Source organism: Anopheles coluzzii, chromosome 2 (genome assembly GCF_943734685.1).
Source record: "Anopheles coluzzii chromosome 2, AcolN3, whole genome shotgun sequence".
NCBI classification, from domain to species: Eukaryota; Metazoa; Arthropoda; class Insecta; order Diptera; family Culicidae; genus Anopheles; species Anopheles coluzzii.
Genome location: NC_064670.1, coordinates 69,822,464 through 69,844,567, shown reverse-complemented (window position 1 = coordinate 69,844,567; position 22,104 = coordinate 69,822,464). Strand labels below are relative to the sequence as shown.

General features: G+C 43.0%; 1 protein-coding gene across 8 annotated transcripts; it reads right to left on the bottom strand.

Annotated features, from left to right (window-relative positions):
- Positions 1-1,832: 1,832 nt before the first annotated feature.
- LOC125906853 (uncharacterized) lies at positions 1,833-5,774 on the bottom strand. Of its 8 annotated transcripts, none has more exons than XM_049607533.1 (3): positions 5,395-5,774; positions 5,212-5,333; positions 1,833-5,150 (listed from the first exon to the last, which is right to left on the bottom strand). In XM_049607533.1, exon 3 carries the CDS (start codon positions 4,976-4,978, stop codon positions 3,959-3,961), a length of 1,020 nt encoding a protein of 339 aa, XP_049463490.1. In that variant the 5' UTR covers positions 4,979-5,150; positions 5,212-5,333; positions 5,395-5,774; the 3' UTR covers positions 1,833-3,958. The 8 variants fall into 8 exon arrangements, with proteins under 8 accessions (XP_049463490.1, XP_049463494.1, XP_049463493.1 ...); XM_049607537.1 differs by having other exon boundaries at positions 1,833-5,211; positions 5,273-5,333; XM_049607536.1 differs by having other exon boundaries at positions 5,273-5,333.
- Between the last annotated feature and the right edge of the window lie 16,330 nt (positions 5,775-22,104).

Here is a 22,104-nt window from a genome sequence, read left to right as displayed (position 1 = left end):
TAATGGTATATGTGTTAATGGTCTGCTGTTAATAATGAATTCAATTTCCACCAGAATCGCGCGCAACGCTTCTTCACGATAAGACTCTTGCTTGAGAGGGAGTAAACTTTTTACTTCGCCTACCATTCTCTCCCATGCCCCACCGAAGTGAGGTGCAGCTGGGGGGTTAAAATGCCATTCTATGCCATCGTTTGCACACCTTTCTCGCAATCTTTTCATTTCGCGTTCAGCACCTATGAAATTTGTTCCATTATCGCTATACATGTGCGTGATTTTCCCTCTTCGGTGTTGCATTTTTCTCAGGCATGTTATAAACGAAGCAGAACTAAGGTCTGTGGCCAATTCTAGATGTACTGCTCGTGTTGAGAGACACGTGAACAGCGCACCCCATCTTTTTTCAGATCGCCTCCCTATAGTCACGGTTAGAGGACCGAAATAGTCGACGCCCGTATGCGTAAAAGGTTTGCAAAATACGGCTGCCCTGCAAGCGGGTAAAACGGCCATTTGGGGAAGTTGAGGTTTAGCTAAGTTATTTTTGCAACTCTGACAGGTCGCTCTTACTCTTTTAAGTACTGCTCTGCTATCTATTACCCAGAAACGTTGCCTCAAGGCGGCCAGTGCTGTTTCGAACTTCTTGTGGTATAATCGTTCATGGTAGTGCCGTACAATTACATGGGTGAATTCATGTTTCTTTGGTAATATTATGGGATTTTTTGCGTTTTCTTCGAGAAATGATAACCCAGTTAGCCTTCCTTTCATTCGCAACAGACCATCTGTATCTAGCACAGGATTTAAATTTCTTATGGGGCTTTTCATTGATATTTCCTTTCCAATCTTTAATAACATTATGTCTTCATTAAACGTTTCCATTTGAGCCTTTTTATGAGCAATTTCTCTGCCCTATCTAATTGTTTTTTAGTTATTTCCAACGATATTTTATATTTCTGAGCCTTCGATTTCAACCACTCCATGTATAATAACCCAATGGCTAATGCTCGTTTCAATTTAACCCAACTTCTAGTCCAATGTGAATTTATGACTGTAAAATCTATAAGGTCAGTAGAGTGTATTAAAAACATCGGTCTGATATCTACTAGAGTAGTAGAATCGTAATTGGTGGTTGTGAAATTCCTTTGTCGTAAAAATAAAGGACCAGATATCCATATGGAATCCCCCCTTCTTCTTTTTGTTGCTTCATCTGCAGGATTGTCTTTGGACGCAATCCAATGCCATTCACTCGCGTGAGTTTTGCAGAGGATTTCGCTAACTCTAAAGGCTACAAACTGCTTGTACCTCCTAGGTTCCGAACATATCCAGCTTAGCACGGTTCTTGAGTCGGACCAAAAATGCATATTATCAATGTTGAATCTTAACTCCGATCGGATAGTATCGGCTAGTCTCGCCCCCATTACCGCTGCCTGCAACTCAAGTCGAGGTATTGTTAAAATTTTAAGTGGCGCTACCCTTGATTTTCCTGCAACCAATCGCATGTCTACTCCTTCCTTATGGACTGTCGCTGACGACAATTTAGGCTTAAAAAACAAAGCGTTGCTAGGTCAATAAATGCTGACTAGCTATGTTATGCAACGCGCCAGCGATGCGCGCTGGTTTAACGATTAAATGGAAAAATAGGCTAAGAAGAATAGATTAAGAAGAATATGCTGATCGACGACGGTCAGCATTTTTAGAGTATAAAATCAATTGAATAAATTAATGAAGCCATTACTTGCCAAGAACCAGTTGGTGCGTTCATTATTGTGCTTAAGTCGGCGTGTACTGTGCCTGTCTTAAGCTGCTGCTCCGAAAGACACTTTCGTGTGCGCGACATGGACTGTGCGAATATATGTGACAGCAGCAAATGCTTGCTCAGACGCATCGACAAATGTGTGAAGCTCTCTTGTAATTGGCTCTCCTGCTTGTGAATAACATCTCTGAAGTTCCCATGTTTCTAATTCCTTCAACCTGTGCAACCAGTCTTGCCATTTTCTATTTAGATCAGGAGGAATATTTTGATCCCAATCCATCTTCAACTTCCATACTTCTTGTATTAGTATTTTGGGCTCTATAGTATAATTGGTAAGGAGTCCCATTGGATCATATATTTTCATTGTTTTTGCAAGCATTTCTCGTTTGCTGACTGAATGGCCAGGAATGGTCAGATCATTTAAAATAAACTTGAATACATCCTTTTCTTTTTCCCAGTACTGCCCTAGAATTTTATCAAAATTTGAGGTGCCTTCGCTTATCTTCAAAACAGGTTGGGTTGAAATACGTTCACAAGGAATTTGGTTGGTTAATTGACTAGAGTTGGATATGAAATTTCGAATAAAAAAATCTGCTTGATTATGAATAAGTATCACTTCATTTACTCTTTGGGTTGCTGTTTCTATTGACGTGAAACTATCTAGATAGTCGTCCACATAATGATTATTTTCAATAGCTTTAACTGCCTCAGGGTACCGCTGCCGAAATAATCCAGCGTTGTAGTTTTTAACGTATTGTGCACACGCAGGGGAACAAGAAGCGCCAAAGATCATTACTCTCATTTCCATGATCTTTGGTGAATAATTTGGGGATTCCCTATAAAGAAAGCGCTGTGCACATCTGTCATCTGCTCGAATTCTAATGCGGCGAAACATTTCTTGAATATCGCCAGAGACTCCAATGCTGCCTTCTCTAAATCTTAACAGGATACCAATGAGTGGAGGGACTGCATCAGGTCCTGTCAGCAACTGAGAATTTAGAGAGATCCCCATGTTCCGAGCCGCGGCGTCAAAGACCAACCTTGGCTTTGGGTTTAATTTGTTTAAGTTCACTACTGCGAAATGTGGTATATAGTTTAAATTTCTGTTGTGTATTTGTATTTCCGTGTTAACTTCCTTAGCGTATCCCTTTTGGCAGTATAACGAAATTTCGTTGTAGTACCAGTTTTTAAGATTTACATCTTTTTCAAGTCTTCTTTAAAACCCTGCAACCGTCTAAGCGCTTGGGTATAGCTTTCTGGGAGGTTTATATCATCCTCTTTCCATAAAAGTCCTATTTCATAGCCCGTTTCTAGTGGTCTTAGAGTATTTTTCATCAAGTTCAATGCTCTTTCTTCATGTTTTGGGGTTATTATATTTGGGCTAGGTTGAACACCAAAACCTTCGGTTGTAAAAAATTCCTTCATAATTTCCTCCATTCCTTTTTCTTCTTTATCACATTTTTCATTTAGCACAAACAAGCTACCTTTGTTTTCCCTTTTCGATCCCTTACCTAGAACTGACCAGCCTAATGAGGTTTTGATCGCAATAGGTTCATCTGGACCACCAACGCGATTTTCCGACCCACAAATAAGGTGAGCGTGTGGTAAGCCTAACAAAATGGTTGGTGCTCCATCTATGTAGTTTGGAAGATCAATTCCATCAAAATGTTTGTATCGGGTTTTCAACGAGTTCGCGTTTAAAGTTTGTGAAGGTAAATTCATTTCCCTAATTGTCCTCAATCCTTTCAATGGTTGTATTAGGCCACTCATACCCCTTATTTGCAAATTGACTAATTCGCTGGTAGCTTCCTCCTGCATTTCGCCATTGGTCCATGTCAGAGCCAATGGCTTTCTTATCCCCTGAACACCCAAACTTTCTTTAATATCTGTTAACAAAAGACTTGCGGAAGAACCTGTATCTATAAAGGCAAATGTATCAATTTCTTTGTCTTCGTGAATGACAGAGACCGGTATTATTTGGTAAAATATTCCTTCGGTGGTACTGTGATGGTTCAATGTGTTTAAATTATTTTGACTCTTGTTAGTGTAATGTAATAATGGATGATGTTTCATATGACAATTGGCTTCACGACACTGGGGTGGTAATCGACAATTATTAGCATTATGATTTCTGTTGTTACAACAGTTTGTACATAACCCAAATCTTCTAACGGCGTCCCACCTTTCATTTAATCGCATACCCCGAAATCTTCTTCAATCGACAATGCGATGGTCTCCCTGACAAACATGGCAACAGGTTCTGGTATTTCTATTTGGGTTCGGTTCTATTGGTGAACTTAGGTTTTTATCACATATAGCCTCCTCCCGGCCTTCATTTACATTTGATAGGATGGCAAGCTTCTCTGTAGGTTTAAGCCACTTCAAAAAATCGTTTAGTGTTTTAATGCGACTATTTCCTCCTTCCTCTTTCTCTCGAATCAAGGTTATTAACCACTCACGCTTTAGGTCTTCTGGAAGCTTATCGACCAAATCGTCTAATAGCCTTGGATCCGTAAGATATTCTTCCTTTTTTAATACTGTCATGTTTGTAACAAGGTCGTCTAATGACCTGATGAAGCTTAAAAATGTCTTTGGTTTACTAAGGGATGGATTTTCATTTTGCATGAGGTCTGCTAAAAGTGCTTTGTAAACTATTTTTGCATTCCCATATTCTTCTTCCAACCGGTCTATTATTTTTGATACATTAGCCGGGTCAATCATCAGACGGCTTACACTCTGAGCGGCATTTCCCTTAAGGCTCTTTGATAGACGGGCTAATTGCTCCGTAGTACTTAACTTGCCTTCTTGGTTAGTTTTATCGAAAATAGCTTTGAACCTAGGCCACATTTTATAGTCCCCATCAAATTCGGGAAGATCGAGGATAGCAGTGTTAGTGCGTGTTTTCAGTGCATCCGCTAATGAATGTACTATGCTTTCTAAATTACTGGTAGAGTTAATTGGAGTGGTCGTTACTTGCGGATTTTCAGTCTGTTTCTTCCATTCATCAAAAATTTGTCGTTGTTCGATCATCATCGAATCGAAAGCCTGGCGTTGCTCCTTTAAGAGGATTGACGCTTCATCTTCTTTTGCCCTACTTTCAATTACTTTTTTTAATTCCTTTGATTCCTTTTCCCACTTTTCTTTGGTTTCCGCTAATTCCTGTTTTAGACCAACTATCACCTCTACGAGATTCACTTCCGCTTCCTTGATTGCCCTCGCCTTTGATGTCGCCATTTTTTTTTGTTTCACTTCACTTCACTCTTAATTATAGTAAAAATAGTAAATCGCTTACCGACCTTCTACGGCGCTCAGCTTTGCTGTTGGTGCGGGGCGGTGGGCGGCTACCTTCCTGGCAGCGGCCTAGCTCCCACGAGCTCTTCCCTGGTGCGGGGCGGTGGGCGGCTACCTCCCTGGCAGCGGCCTAGCTCCCACGAGCTCTTCCCTCGTGCGGGGCGGTGGGCGGCTACCTTCTTGGCAGCGGCCTAGCTCCCACGAGCTCTTCCCTGGCGCGGGGCGGTGGGCGGCTACCTCCCTGGCAGCGGCCTAGCTCCCACGAGCTCTTCCCTGGCGCGGGGCGGTGGGCGGCTACCTCCCTGGCAGCGGCCTAGCTCCCAAGAGCTCTTCCTTGGCGCGAGGCGGTGGGCGGCTACCTTCCTGGCAGCGGCCTAGCTCCCACGAGCTCTTCCCTGGCGCGGGGCGGTGGGCGGCTACCTCCCTGGCAGCGGCCTAGCTCCCACGAGCTCTTCCCTGGCGCGGGGCGCCTGGCTGGTCCGACTCGGTTGAGTCCTTCCCTGGCAGCGGGGCTCCTGGCTGGCCCGACTCGGTTGAGTCCTTCCCTGGCGCGGGGCTCCTGGCTGGCCCGACTCGGTTGAGTCCTTCCCTGGCGCGGGGCTCCTGGCTGGCCCGACTCGGTTGAGTCCTTCCCTGGCAGCGGGGCTCCTGGCTGGCCCGACTCGGTTGAGTCCTTCCCTGGCAGCGGGGCTCCTGGCTGGCCCGACTCGGTTGAGTCCTTCCCTGGCAGCGGGGCTACTGGCAGGCCCGACTCGGTTGAGTCCTTCCCTGGCGCGGGGCTCCTGGCTGGTCCGACTCGGTTGAGTCCTTCCCTGGCAGCGGGGCTCCTGGCAGGCCCGACTCGGTTGAGTCCTTCCCTGGCGCGGGGCTCCTGGCTGGTCCGACTCGGTTGAGTCCTTCCCTGGCAGTGGGGCTCCTGGCAGGCCCGACTCGGTTGAGTCCTTTCCTGGCAGCGGGGCTCCTGGCTGGCCCGACTCGGTTGAGTCCTTCCCTGGCGCGGGGCTCCTGGCTGGCCCGACTCGGTTGAGTCCTTCCCTGGCGCGGGGCTCCTGGCTGGCCCGACTCGGTTGAGTCCTTCCCTGGCGCGGGGCTCCTGGCTGGCCCGACTCGGTTGAGTCCTTCCCTGGCAGCGGGGCTCCTGGCTGGCCCGACTCGGTTGAGTCCTTCCCTGGCAGCGGGGCTCCTGGCAGGCCCGACTCGGTTGAGTCCATCCCTGGCGCGGGGCTCCTGGCTGGTCCGACTCGGTTGAGTCCTTCCCTGGCAGCGGGGCTCCTGGCAGGCCCGACTCGGTTGAGTCCTTCCCTGGCGCGGGGCTCCTGGCTGGCCCGACTCGGTTGAGTCCTTCCCTGGCGCGGGGCTCCTGGCAGGCCCGACTCGGTTGAGTCCTTCCCTGGCAGCGGGGCTACTGGCTGGCCCGACTCGATTGAGTCCTTCCCTGGCGCGGGGCTCCTGGCTGGCCCGACTCGGTTGAGTCCTTCCCTGGCGCGGGGCTCCTGGCTGGCCCGACTCGGTTGAGTCCTTCCCTGGCGCGGGGCTCCTGGCTGGCCCGACTCGGTTGAGTCCTTCCCTGGCAGCGGGGCTCCTGGCTGGCCCGACTCGGTTGAGTCCTTCCCTGGCAGCGGGGCTCCTGGCTGGCCCGACTCGGTTGAGTCCTTCCCTGGCAGCGGGGCTACTGGCTGGCCCGACTCGGTTGAGTCCTTCCCTGGCAGCGGGGCTCCTGGCTGGCCCGACTCGGTTGAGTCCTTCCCTGGCGCGGGGCTCCTGGCTGGCCCGACTCGGTTGAGTCCTTCCCTGGCGCGGGGCTCCTGGCTGGCCCGACTCGGTTGAGTCCTTCCCTGGCAGCGGGGCTCCTGGCAGGCCCGACTCGGTTGAGTCCTTCCCTGGCGCGGGGCTCCTGGCTGGTCCGACTCGGTTGAGTCCTTCCCTGGCAGCGGGGCTCCTGGCAGGCCCGACTCGGTTGAGTCCTTCCCTGGCAGCGGGGCTCCTGGCAGGCCCGACTCGGTTGAGTCCTTCCCTGGCGCGGGGCTCCTGGCTGGTCCGACTCGGTTGAGTCCTTCCCTGGCGCGGGGCTCCTGGCAGGCCCGACTCGGTTGAGTCCTTCCCTGGCGCGGGGCTCCTGGCTGGCCCGACTCGGTAGAGTCCTTCCCTGGCAGCGGGGCTCCTGGCAGGCCCGACTCGGTTGAGTCCTTCCCTGGCGCGGGGCTCCTGGCAGGCCCGACTCGGTTGAGTCCTTCCCTGGCAGCGGGGCTCCTGGCAGGCCCGACTCGGTTGAGTCCTTCCCTGGCAGCGGGGCTCCTGGCTGGCCCGACTCGGTTGAGGGGGTGGGGAATCGAGGGGGCGGGGAAGGGGGTTTGGACAATACAACACATATACTAATATTGTTTGGCCAGGTTGTCCCAATGAAGGGTCCCTCTTACGGGGTAAATAAAAATACTAATGAATTATTATCCTCTCTGGAGCCACCAAATGTTTTCTCCAGTTAGTATAATTCATTTATTTTTACCCCTGGGGATTTAAAACCTTGTTTTTACAAATTTTCCAAGAAAGGTATGCATCCTGCTGGCACATGCTGCTCTAGCGATCGCTAAGCCCTTGGCCCTTTGGCCCTACGCCCTACGCTATTGACATTTGTTGTTGTTGTTGGTTGGTAAGCCTTTGGCCCTTGGTCCTACGTCCTACGCTCTACGCTATTGACATTTGTTGTTGTTGTTGGTTGTGATGCAGATTGCATACCCTTTTGGCGCAGCCTAATTACCACTGTCGGCGACATAATGTATTGGAAATTATCAGGACACACTGCAACATGCATATGGCCAGTTCCGCTGGTACCAACGATGGCACCATGGCACTACCTTCCGATGCAGGAGAACCTAATGTATCTGGAATTGGCCACTTACAATCATCAATGAGTGAATCTCGCTGTGACCTCCCAGACATGCAGACAGCAAGCTCTCCCAAACTAAATCCGATTGTCCACTTGTACGCTCGCGTGTCTCAAACTTATGTTGTCTCTTTTTTATATATTTTTTCTAATTTCATTTTTCATTTCATTTTTCATTTATTAATTTCAATATGTCTGCCTCTGGGGTTGAACATATAATTGATTAAAACCTAGTTAGCTCTATTGGTACTAAACTAACTGTAACTTAACTAAACTAAGGGGAAATAGGAAAGGATGTAACAGAATGGAAATCCATAGTGAAAAGAAAATAAGCAGCAGATAAGAAGAAAATATTAAAACAAAAAAGAAATTAAGAATAACAGAGACTTAAAGGTATTTCAAGAGCAGTCCGATTTCTTAAACACCTGGAAGGAACATACCAACTAAGTTGGGAAAGCAAGTCTGGAGCATCTATATTCCCTCGCAACAAATTGCTGATAAATGACACACATGCTTTAGTTCGTCTGGATTCGAGGGTGTCGAGATTGAACAATATGCAACGATCACTGTATGACGGTAATGCGGAGGTGGAATTTCCAAAGAGGCGACGATATAGACACCTAGTGAAGCGCTTTTGCACGCCTTCGAGTTTGTTATTCCAACCTGCCCTGTTAGTACAGAAGGCAACAGAAGCATACTCAACAACAGGGCGCACTAGGGAACAATACAATGCCTTAAGGCACCTTAAATCGGTGAAGCCCAACGTCATGCGAAAAATAAGGCCAAGGTTTGAATAAGCTTTACCGATGACCAATTCAAGGTGACTATCGAATGATAGCCTTTCGTCTAACATAACACCTAAATCGCAAACACATGACACCCTGTTGATAACAGTGTTATTAAGAACATAATCGTGAATAAGAGGGGAATGACGACGACAAAAAGAGATCACGCTACATTTACTAGGAGCTCTAAGAAGTTTGATGCACACCATGAAGAGAGGGAGTTAAGAAGAGATTGGAGTGCGCTGCAATCATCCTCTTGCATCACTGGAACAAATACTTTAATGTCATCTGCATATAGAAGGAAGTTAGGAGATGGGAGAATAAAACCAATGTCATTTATGAATAACAGAAACAAGAGGGGACTTAGTACACTTCCTTGAGGGACACCAGAGGAATTGGAAAACGGTAAAGAAAAGGACGATCCGTAGCTTACATGAAGATTTCTATTAGAGAAGTAAGACCCAATCCAGTGAACGAAAGACGTAGATAAGCCTAATTTAGAGAGCTTCATCAACAATAGTTTATGAGATACTCTATCAAAAGCAGATTTAATATCAGTATACACTGTATCAACTTGGTAACCTGTATCTAAGTACTGGAACAATTTGGATATGAACGACATAAGGCTAGTGGTAGTGGAACGTTTTGGCATAAAACCATGCTGATTAAACGTTATATACTGCTTCGATAAAAACAAAAGCTCAGAATGAACAATGATTTCTAATACCTTGCCACTAGCGGGAAGTAGGGAAATACCACGATAGTTGCTTACTTCAGATTTACTGCCTTTTTTAAAAATAGGACGGAGCCAACCTGTTTTCCATAGAGCAGGGAAACATTCATGTTGAAAGGACAGATTGAAAATGAATGTCATTATGGGAGCAATAGCGTTGCAGCACTTTTTAAGGATGATTGCAGGTATACCATCTGGGCCAGGAGAATAAGAAGGTTTCAAGGACAATATAGCTGTAGCAACATTTTCGACGGTACAATTTAGGGAACGGGAACACAAAACATCGCGAGGTGTAGTAGAAAGTCCACCCTCTAACATTTCCTCATCATTAATGTAATCAGAGTAGGCGTTGGAGAAGTGATCGGCGAAAAGTGCGCATATCTCTTGTTCGGAACTTGCTGTTGACAAACCATAAGACATGGTACTGGGCAGACAATGATTGTTACGAAGGGAATAGATATAGCTCCAGAACTGTGTTGGGTGAACAGTAAATCGGTATTGCAAGAAAGCTATGTAGGACTTATAACGGGCCCGATTATAAATGCGATACGCCGTTGCTGCATATTTGAACAGTCGTTTAGTGTATGGATTGCGGTATTCCCGATAGTCGCGTAAGTAGCGCTGCTTATCACGTTTCATGGATCTAAGGATTGAATTGGACCAGGGAGGAAAAGAAGGGGCTTTACGTAAAGGACAGCACAATGGGAAAGCTGAAGACACTAGCTGTGTGAAAATAGATACCGCTTCGTCCAGCGAAGGTGCCGAGTGCACACGGGACCAATCGGTATCTAACAGCAAATTATTAAGTTTTTGAAAATCACACATTCTAAAGTTATATGAGCGATTGAGGTTCCCTGCATTACTCCTAACATGAGACGACAATTGACTAACGGTTGTGTGATTAATAGAAGTACACAATTCTAATGCTGGGTGGTGCTGATCTTCAGGTAATAGAGGAGAAGCGGCTAATGAAGGAATGCTGACGTGAGACGCGTAGTTATCATGAGGAGAGTAGTAGAAAATTAGGTCTAATTGCACATTCCGATAATTTAAAATGCCACTGAGCTGACGCAAGTTATAAAAGCGAATAATGTCGAAAAACGCATCAACGGATGTAGGGGAAACTTGTGCACGAAAATACTGATGAGTTATGTCGTGTATCCATGAAATATCTGCTCGATTAAAGTCTCCAAAAAGCAGCATACGATCATGTTTTTTCATCCTCGAGACTATACTATCGATCGTTGCCTCAAGTGCACTGAGCGTATTTTGATTTTTGGCAAGAGAAGGAGGTATGTAGATTGCACCGATGAAAATAGAGCAGGAAGGAAGCTTGATTTGTAACCAGCACTGTTCGAGGCAAGCGTTCGGCGGTATAACCTCACAGGTGTTTAGATGACGAGATGCTGCGATGAGAGTGCCTCCGCCCCGAGAGAGAGAACTGTTGAATGCCGTACGATCACCGCGGGCTACTGTATACTCAGAGCCGAATAGAAGCGAGGATGGAATGTTCTCATCCAACCAGGTTTCGGCGAGTATGATGATGTTGTAGTCGGACTCCGATATAGATAACCGCAATTCATTAACTTTTGTTAATAACCGCAACAACAAAATTGTTTTCATATATCAAGAAAAATCTTATCATCATCATCAAGCTCATGATGACAAGTGCAGTTGTACATAACATAGTGACCAAGGTGGATTTAAAAATATCAGGTGGTGGAATCTAGAGTATTTTGACAATTCGTCACTTGACGTAAGGTCCCCAGGGTTCAAACATTGTTTACATTTTTTTAAAAGGTTCATTTAATTTTTTTATCACTTTTTCTCGATTAAATATTCTTTAAAAATATATGTTGGGCTTTGCGAGTTCATATTTAACATTAAAACATAGATTTAAGTGTGTTATTTTGTGTTATTCCGTAAAATTACTCTATAATTAATTGTGTTTGCGACAGTTTTGAGGATAAAAACTAAGAAATTACTTTTTTTCAACTGTCGCATTAATTCTTCATTATATACGAGTCGTATGGACAATTTACATAAGATTAGAACTCATACTCACATGATTTTACATTTCGTGTATAAACAAATCATCAAATCTTTTGTTAATATATCTCATTTTTTCGATAAAATCAATAGACACACAAACATGCACGTAGTAACAAAGAAATCTTTTCTATTTGCTATGCTTTGTGTGCGGAAAGCATTGTTTAACGGCTTTAAAATGACGTAAAGTCCCTCAACTATGGCGACCCCCCAAAGGCCCTTATCCACCACCTGATATAATTAATAAACCTTGCATAGTGACATAGGACTTCTACACAAATATGACATTACACAGTTTGTTTAACATATGCGGCACACCTACGTTTGAAGTTTGGCAAGTTACTCGCATTCTTGATTTCTCCGGGTAATCTGTTGTATAATTGAATCCCCTTGAAAAACAAAGAGTTTCTGGCACCATGTGAAATTAAGTTGGAAACCCTCGGCTCATTTGCTCTGCGTGTACAGTGCCGATAAACATCAGATCCTCGAACAATGCGTTCCCTTAAATACCCTGGCAAAAGCCCCCCCAAAACTTTAAATATAAAGGTCATAGTTTGATACACAATCTTCTGCTCTACAGACATCCAGTGAAGAATATCTAGCATAACAAAAGACGACGTACGTCGGCCACACCCTAAAGCTAACCGCATAATACGATTTTGCAATCTCTGAAGCCTTTTAATTTGTCCCTTATTGCCAAGAAACAGAATCGACGAGCAAAAATCAAAATGTGGTGAAATCAGTGACTTATAGAGGTTAACTATCCCAAAAAAATCGAGATCTTTTGCCAGCCTACTAATAACCCCACACAGCGACTCTGCTTGCTTGATGTCTTTGTGCGAGATAAACAAAACAGTATCATCGGCAAAAAGATTGATCTCACAAGACTTCAAAACCTGTTTCATGTCATTGATATACATTATAAACAAAATTGGTCCAAGAACACTTCCTTGCGGAACTTCAAGGGTATTTTCTATAGGTTCTGATATAGAGTTTCCAAAAACTGTTCTCTGAGTTCTGTCTTTTAAATAATTTTCGAACCAATTGAGCTCTTTTCCCACAATACCAAAACGCCTTAAGGTCTGCAGCAATAACGGTCTTGATATAGTCTCAAATGCTCGTTTTAGATCCAACAAAACGGCAACTATCGATTCCTTTCGATTCATCAACACTTTCCACCTCGCCAGTACAAGATTTAAAGCAGTTTCACAAGAGTGTCCCTGTCGATATCCTGATTGTTCACTAATCAACAGGTCATTTCGAGTTAGAAACTGGACCAATTGCTCCTTAACCACCAATTCCAGCACCTTTTCGAGTACATGCAACATATTGATGGGACGAATCTCTTCCGCACTGGCAGCTCCGCTAACTTTAGGAATAGGTATTACCAATGATTCCATCCAAGTCTCCGGAAAAATACCCTCTTCCCGCGGCTGATTGATCACTATAAGAAGAGACTCTCCTACCACATGGAAGCAATCCTGAATAGTATTACAGTTAACATTTCCTATGCCCGCTGTTTAGGACAGGTTGAAACACATAGTTTTTAATTTCTCTTTTGTAATTTTCTGAAATTTGAATTGGTTTCCTGGAGCATCATTACAAAACAAAGAATCAGGCGCTCTGGCATCAGCAATGTTTTGATTTATATCTAAAACACTGTTTACAAAAAACAAATTGAATTTCTGGCATATTATTGAATCTTCCGATTCTACCAACCCATAAAATTTTACAACAGAAACGCGTGTGCCCTCTGGCCTTAGTAAACTTTTAAGCACTTTCCACAACTCCTTGCTATTTCCTTTATGCTTAGATATCTCACCACTAAAGTAATTTCTACGAGTAGTTTTGAGATTCCTGCTGTATGTATTCCTTAGTCTAGTGTATTCAGTCCAATCGTAGCCTGAGTTTGATCCAATAAAATGTTGGTATGCTTCGTCTCTTCTCCGTTTCGCACGGCTATGTTCAATGTGTTCCATAACAAGTCTGCAGCTTCGTTGAAGCTCGGTGCTTCTTGCCTTAAACCTTGTGACACATGATTGCAAAGAGCAAATTTCGAGTACCTATTCCAACATTTAAATTTTCGTTGAATCGTTTCACCACGTTTCACGTTTATATTCAAAACAAGTGTTTCATTATCCGATATTTTTAATAACGGATCAGTAGTGACCTTGATTGAGTCTGTGCTACTGTAAACCTGATCGATCAATGTTCTGCTCTGCCTAGCAATTAGTGTGAATTCGTTAACTTTTTGTTTCATGTTTACTGAATCCATTAAGCTTTTCAACTTCGCAGATTTTTCAACATTTAACCAGTCAATATTTAACCAGTCAATATTGAAATCACCGACGATAATGTTAAGTTTGCTAAAATTCAAGAATCTATCTAACCATTCTTCCAAAATGTCTACAAAGCTTGAGTCACTTGCACTTGGCGAATGATACAATATCCCGTAATTGCCTGCTGTCATTCCCTTAGAAACTGCAACACCAAGAAACCAATTACCCTCCAATGATTCATTAAAAATCACCTTTAGGACAATTTCGCTCCTGGCATAAACAGCTACACCTCCTGTATGACGTGAGTGGGACAAACACGACACAACCCTATAACCATTAATATGAAACTGCTGAAATACTTCTTCCTCAATCACATGAGTTTCAGAGATTAAGACCAGCAACGGTTGAACTTTCTCTACTGTCTCAAGAAACATGGCGTAGTTGGACGAAAGACCGGCTACATTGAAATATAAAATCTCTCTGAACCGTCCCAACTCCTCCCCTACCTGCTATTGAGAAAGTTGCATACGCCTTTCTATCTGTTTTTTTAAACATCGGACAATTATAATCATTGGCCGCATGTCTTACATCTAGTTTAAGGTTTCTAACAGAGTTTGCTAACACGCAATTCACACATTTCAAAGAAGATGAAGTACATTCGGACGTTTTGTGTTCATCACCACATTTTGAACAAGCTTGCTTATTCTTGCACTCGGTGCTCTTGTGATTAAATTGACCACATCCATAACACCTCATAACATGCACGGACTTCGAAATTTTACACCTATCAAATCCCACATTTATTTTTCCTAATTTTGCCAGACATAGGCCAGACTCATAATCAATTTCCAAGACCGCATTATATTTTTGGTACTTGTAAATTTTATTTACAAACATTCCTATGACCTTGCCCTGTTTCCAGGGTATTCCCTCATTTTGAGATTTTAAAAGATCTACTAAATGTGATTCAGTGTATTTTTCGCTCATCCCAATTATCTTTACACGTGACAATGGTAAATCCGTTGCATACTCATCTCCCAAAATGTTTTCTACTTCTTTCCTGAGTTCATCTAATTTAACCTGAGCAGAACATTGAACATACACCTGACCGTCCTTGCCGTTACGGAATTCCGACACCTGGTGCTTCCTTGGATCCAGCTTAGCGCGAAGGTCAGCTCTTGTCTTATCACAAGATTGACCCACCTTTGGTACAATAACCAGAGTCTTACTATTCTTATTTTTGTTTGCTAAAATGGATCCAGTAACCTTGTCAGAAATCTTAGGCGTCGAATTAACATTCCCCGTGTCAAAACGATTAATAATGGTTTGAACATTACTGTTCCCTCTATTCGTCCTTTTTCTTTTCTTAGTCACTGTAGCCCAACTTTCATCCTCTACTGTTTCTCTGGCCTTAGTATCGTCAAAGGTTGCACGCAAGGCTTCCTTTGCCTTATTTGAGCATTCTACCGCACTCAAGTTTTCACGCAATGTTTGCTCCAATTTGCGTTCCACTTGTGCGCAGAGCTCAATTTTTAGAGTCTCGATTCCCTTTTCCAAGGCACTCGATATCCATACACTCACATTCGACTCCAATTTTTTTATTGATTGTGTGAGTAAATCGTACGATCCACTCACATCTACATCCATACCCGCCAAGCCCGATTTGTGTTCTAAACATCTATCACACATATACAGCACATTCTTATTCTCAATAATTATTTTGGCTGCTGTTTTCGAGAGCGAGGGGGTAACGCAGCGACGATGAAAGTTGCCACCACATTTCCCCGCACACAAAATTGGGTCATCGTTTATTAAAACTACGGCGGAGCATGCTAAACACTCCATGCCGTAAAAACAAAATTCGGGCGAGCTGTTTTAGAATTAAAAAAAAAATCATCACAGACATGAAAAAAAGGTAACAGCAAATGCACACAAACACTACTCTACTACAGCCTGCGATATCAAACGCTTACACTCGTGTACACGTCTTGACAAACGGACAACGATACGTATGCTAGCACGAACCCAAACACATACCGAGTAAAGATTAATCACTTTTGACAACGCAGTGACGCTGTCGACCGAGATACTTCACCCGTGTTTTACATTCACAAAACAATAATACAAATACTAAACAATGATACCGCAGGTAGCATTAACATTAAGTACCAAGTAGAACAAAACAAAATAACACTTAGCTGTCTATTTCACAAGTTTTCACAGTTCACAAACGGGAGCTACACATTCACAGGACTGCACTTGTCACCATTCACCTCAAGCTCCGGTGGGCTGGCCATGTTATACGCATGGAAACGGACGACCCAGCCCGTAAAATCTTTTTAGGCCGTCCACAAGGACAGAGGAGGCGTGGTAGGCCCAAATTGAGGTGGCAAGATGGCGTGGAGGCGTCCGCTATTAAGGCCGGGATAACGGACTGGTAGACGAAGGCGCGAGACCGTGAGCGGTTTCGGACACTCCTGAGGCAGGCCAAGACCGCAAAGCGGTTGTAGCGCCGGATAAGTAAGTAGGTTAGTAAGGTTATACAAACGTTAACCACAAATTCACGGGCACACTTTTCGGAAGTCTTTTTCAGACTCGTTGTGCAGTCTTCGTCCTCCCACGATTTTATGATTTCCAATTGCTCCGCAGTGAGTTTTTTGTTGTGTGGACCTCCTTTTTCGCTCGAATGGTTTGTAATCACACCATCTTTCAAAAACTTATGAACAATTCGAGAAACAGTTTGGATGTCCAGATCCATTATCCTAGTAATGTCCGTCATGCGGTATTCCTCATGATACAATTTTACAATTTTTTGTTTTTCTTACAGTGAAATATTTTTTATTGACGGCATCTTTGATTGATTATTTCTAATGAAATCCTTTGCCTGAATGAGAAAAGCACTTTAAACCGGGGAATTTGATAAAATTATTGTAATTAGTTACCTTTTCCTTGGCCTGATTGAATGTTTATGAACCGGCATCGACGCAATGTAAACAAACTATCTTCTGACACTTGACATTTGCAGGGTTGGATTGAAGCCCGGATAAATTTCCCCTACGGATTGCAAAATTCCCCATAGACATTGTAACTCTCCCCTAACTGCTTGAAAGATTCCCCTATATGATTGCAAATTTCCACACAATGCTTATCACATTCCCCTAAGTGATTGAACTATTCCCTTATATGATTCGAAACCCTGTACCCCTGTAACCCTGGTCGACCGAAACCAGCGTTGGCTGTTCATGTAGGAGTATCTTAGGATTGCGTGTAGAACCTCATATGGACCGTAGTAAGGTGTGGTTAGCGCGGGTCGGACGGTGTCATTGCGTATGAACACGTGAGTACACCTGTTCAGATCGGTATGCACAAACGGTGTGCGGTTGGTATGCCAAGCGATGTTCTGTGGTCGAATGCTGCTTATCGTCTCCCTTAACGTTTTGGCAAAGTCGGATTGGTCGGTGTGATATAGAAATGATAACAACACCTTGGATAACCATTGGTTGTCTTCTGTCTAATGCCCGTTTATTTCTCCTTCATGCGGTTTGTCGCTTTGACAGATTGGCGTTGTCGGAGCTGTCTGAACCTGCACGTCACTGATTAAAGTGCAGGGCTGCCAAACATTACATACCCTCATGATTTCAGCATATTGTTCAACGCTTGTTTCCGCTTGCTCCTCATCAACTTCGACGTGAGCGTCTATAGAATCATTCGGGTTTGACCTTGCATCAAGAAAGAGATCTATCTCGTCCTCAGCTGCGGATGATGGTAAGGCAATGTGTGAGGTTGTCTGAAGGTCTTTTCCCCCGTATGTACTCGGCGCTCTTCGAATGTCAAGCACATGTCTTGGAGTGCCTTCCACCTCTACAGTGTTTCTTGATATGACACCAGTCACTGTGCCAGGCTTCCATTTGGTTGTACAGGTTACTTGGGGTGGCTTAACAAATACCGAATCTCCTGGCTTGAAAGGGCATTCCTCGACGCCTTTTTCTGAAGGCTCTCGAGGTTTTGCCGAAGATTGTCTCAATTTGTAACGGAAGATGGCATCTGCTATTCCTCTCGACAACAATCCGACACCAGATTGTACCAAAACACGGCCTGGAGAGGTGATGTGGGCCTTCTGGCAGCTATTCTTTTAGTTGTTCGATGGTTACGTTCGATAATACCATTACCGGATGGACGATAAGCTGCTCTATATCGCCTCACTACATTCCAGTTACTACACAGCAGTTTGACATAGCTAGAGCGGAATGCCAATCCGTTATCCATTAGCAATTCATCAGGAGGTCCTCTTTCACGAAATACTCCTTCCAACAGCTGACTTATTTCTGAGCCACTGTCTGTTTTTATCTCACGCCATATCGCAAACCGTCTTGGTCCACAATCTACTATTGGGGCCCTTTCCGTTTGAAATTCGTAGGCTGTGTAGGCTGTGTGTACTCGAATCTAATTCTAGCTTTTAGGCTAATATTTTCTAGACTGAAAATCGCAGGCTAAGTGGGTATAATATACAGGTGGGATTATCCCAAGGTGAATGAATTTAAAAGGCTTATTTTTATCGCTTCTGCTTCTGGATGAAGATTTTAACAGTGTTTTGAGTATTCGTCAAGCCTCCAGAAAGCTTGTTTGAACAAAAGTTTTCACCCATCTTGTCAAAAAGTGATATTCAAATTTGGTTATAAAAAATGGGATAAATGTAAACAAACCTTTGTTTTCGAGCAGGTACTCGAATCTAATTCTAGCTTTTAGGCTAATATTTTCTAGACTGAAAATCACAGGCTAGTTTTTTGTGTGGTTTTGTATGGATTGTTTACATTATTTCAGCCTCCAACTGTCAAACTCCATACAAAAAACTGACTAGAATCGTGAAGGGCTCCTAGAATTGTGAAGGCCCCCATTGTAAGATATTTACTTGATTCAAAGTGGGTTACTTATTTATTTATTTAATCATTAGGTATCGAGCCTCCATGGCCTACAAACACAAATACAACTAATGTCTTAAACTATGGGTTCCTAAAATTAGACGTAATGCAGTCTCGAATGACACTAGTACATTTCGGTACACTAACACCGGTACACCTGTCCTGTCTACAAAATTTGAAAATAAATTAAAATTCTTGGACATTAATAACAACGGATCCCTAGCACAGAAAAGACGATAACGAAAGTCGGTTATTAAAAATTGTCGAGTTCTTAAAGGTCTAGTAGGGACATACAAGTTTACATGACTTAGCAATAGAGGTGCATTAATTCTTCCAGTTAATAGTTTAAACATAAACATTCCTTCGGTAACCATTCTTCTCTTTTCAAGAGTTTCAAGCCCTAACAACTGACACCTCGTATGATAAGCTGGTAGCACGACGTTATGTCTCCACGGAAGCCGCTTAATAGCTACCAGGGTAAATTTTCGCTGGATCCTCTCAAGCCTCAAGCCTTGTGGTATATCACTTTTAAAGTACAACTGAAAAAAAGGGTATTTTGTTGTAACTATCACTTTATTTATGCTCTCTATAATCGGACAGAGTTTCCCCTTATAAAGTCTAACTTGATCTGACTATCCTAAATACTATCCCGCTATTTATACTAAAATTTCCCTATCTAATCCTAGCTTAATTCATTTGCTTCCTATGTATCCTTAATTCCGTCGTATGCCTAATTTCTTATGCTACCTATTCTATCCATATCTTTGCGTATTAGCTATCCTATTCTAACCTATACTAACACACTTCTACCAATCACAACTATTCCTATAAATGATAGCTTACTATAATTTCTGCTATACTAGTTTACTATAATTATGTTCATTACGCCTATGTGTATGCGCCACACCTCCCCCCTTAGAAATGAAAATCGTATAACATAGATTTTCATCGCTTGACTAACCTATTTTTATGTACAGTACTTTCCTTTTTGCTGTATTTGCTTACGATTGTACAATTTGGGTTTTGTATTTTAGAAACAATACATGGACCTAAATATAAAGGATCTAGTTTCCTCCTGTTTTCGTTCTTTAAGTACACCTTATCTCCTGGTTCAATTATTAGCGGGTTGATGCTGCAGTTTGGAGCGATCTGTCTTTTTTCTTTTTGCTCATTTAATTTCTTTCGCGCTACTTCGTTTGATTTCTAGTTTGTACTTTAATTCATTGTAATAAAGTTCGTGATTATACACAGGTTCTATTTTGCCTGTCACTATGTCTTGTGGGAAATTTGCTTTTCTCCCAAATAATAGTTCAAATGGCGTATAGCCAGTATCTGTATGTGCTGTGGTGTTGTAAGTAAACTCATAGAATTTGACCCAGTTATCCCAATCATCGCCATGCTCGTTGGTAAATGCTCTCAAATATTCGTTTAAAGTTCTATGGTTCCGTTCTAAAGCGCCTATTGTTGGTGGGTGATAAGCAGTCGCAAACGTCTGTTTGATCCCCAGTGCTTCTGCTACTTTTTTCAACACTTCGTTGTTGTATTCTAGACCTTGATCCGACCGCATTTCTACAAATTTACCGTATATTAAAATGACATTCTCTATGAGAGCTCTTGCTATTGTGTTGGCCTCTTTATTTCCTGTTGGTATCAAGATTACATATTATCACATTGTACAGTAACAGCGTACCTGTTGTGCTTGGCTGTTTTTGGAAGAGGGCCCACTGTATCTATTGAAATTATTTCGAACGGTCTTAAGGGTGTCGTTGTTACTACTAGCTTCTCTATTGTGTGTCGTGTTATTTTGTTTATCCTACACATTTCGCAATTTTTAACGAAGCCTTTTATATCTTCTTTCATGTTTTTCCATTTGTATTTGTCTCTTATTTTTAGATAGAGGCGATATTGCCCAACATGTCCTCCCGAAGGTAGCATGTGATAATTGTGTAAAATTTCTTCTATTTCTGTTCTTGATGTTATCCACTTAGGTGGTACAAATCCAATAATCTCGCAACCGAAAATGGTTCTATTTACGATTTCCTTAACGGTTTGAGGCGAGTATTGAGTAAAAATTTCATCTTCCATGGAGATAGCTAATTTGTCTCTATTAAGCTTTTTTGCATATGTACATAATCTTAGAAGAGCAGCCTCGAATGCCTGACTTCCATTCTGATTAAATCTGATTATTGTACTTTCCAGTTCCTTGTTGTAGTTGTTGTTAAAAAGTGTTATTGTAATTGAATCTTTATTTAGCTTTGACTGAATTTTTAACACTTTGACCGCCAGCCTGACGTCACAGTTTTTGAGTGAGCACGTAGCGCATGGCAAGAGAGCGATGAGAGCGACAGTTGATCGTGCGATTGTTATCACTCTTTTGTTTCATTGCGATAAGTGGCGTAGCACATGTCGTTCTCCTTCTCTCTTTCCTACCCCATTCGTTCTCAAGAGAATCACTGAGCGTCAAATGCAAAGCTGAACGGTGAGCAAAACCGTCATGCGAATTTATATGACACGGCGCTTAAAGTGTTAATAATTTATTAACCTCGGATGGGTTCTCGGTGTTCCAAAATGCTGGTTTACCTATCTTCTCGCTTGTGTCGTTTTGTGCTGCAGGATTTGTTTCCTCTCTATTAGCTCTAGTCATTGCCCTAGTCTTTACTACTAAGGCTTGATTGTTGTTGGCCTCATTAGTGCATTCTTGCAGTGATTTCAGACGATCAGAGGTAGTTACTATTCTTGAGAGTGCGTCTGCCCCAACGTTAGTTTTACCGGCTACGAATTCTACTTCAAATTCAAACTCCTCAAGGTCCAATCTCATTCGTGTTAGTTTGGAGGTCGGATTTTTCATGTTGAACAAAAAACTAGGGGTCTATGGTCGGTACGAATTTTAAATTTTCGACCATAGACATAAGGTTTGAAATAATTGATAGCCCAATGTATAGCTGTCAATTCTTTTTCTATGGTTGGCTTGTTTTTCTCACCCTTGGTAAAGCTTTTAGAAGCAAATGCCGCCGGGTGGTCATTTCCTTCGCATATTTGCGATAGTAAGGCCCCACATGCCGTGTCCTTCGCATCAGTAGTGATAATGAATTCTTTTGTAAAATCAGGATATTTGAGGACCATAGGTGATAGAAGGTTGTTGCGAAGGGTATCAAAAGCTTGTTGACATTCGGACGACCAATTGAATATTTTTCCCTTTTTTAACAATTCGTTTAAAGGTTTCGCGATTTCCGCAAAGTTACGAATGAATTTACGGTAGTCATTGCAAAAAGCAACAAATCTTCTAACTTCGTCTGAGTTAACTGGTTTGGGGTAATTTTTAATTGCTTCAAATTTGGATTCGTCAGGGTATATTCCCTTGTCTGTAATTTTGTGCCCAAGGTAAGTAACTTCGGTTTGGAAGAATTTACATTTTTGAGGATT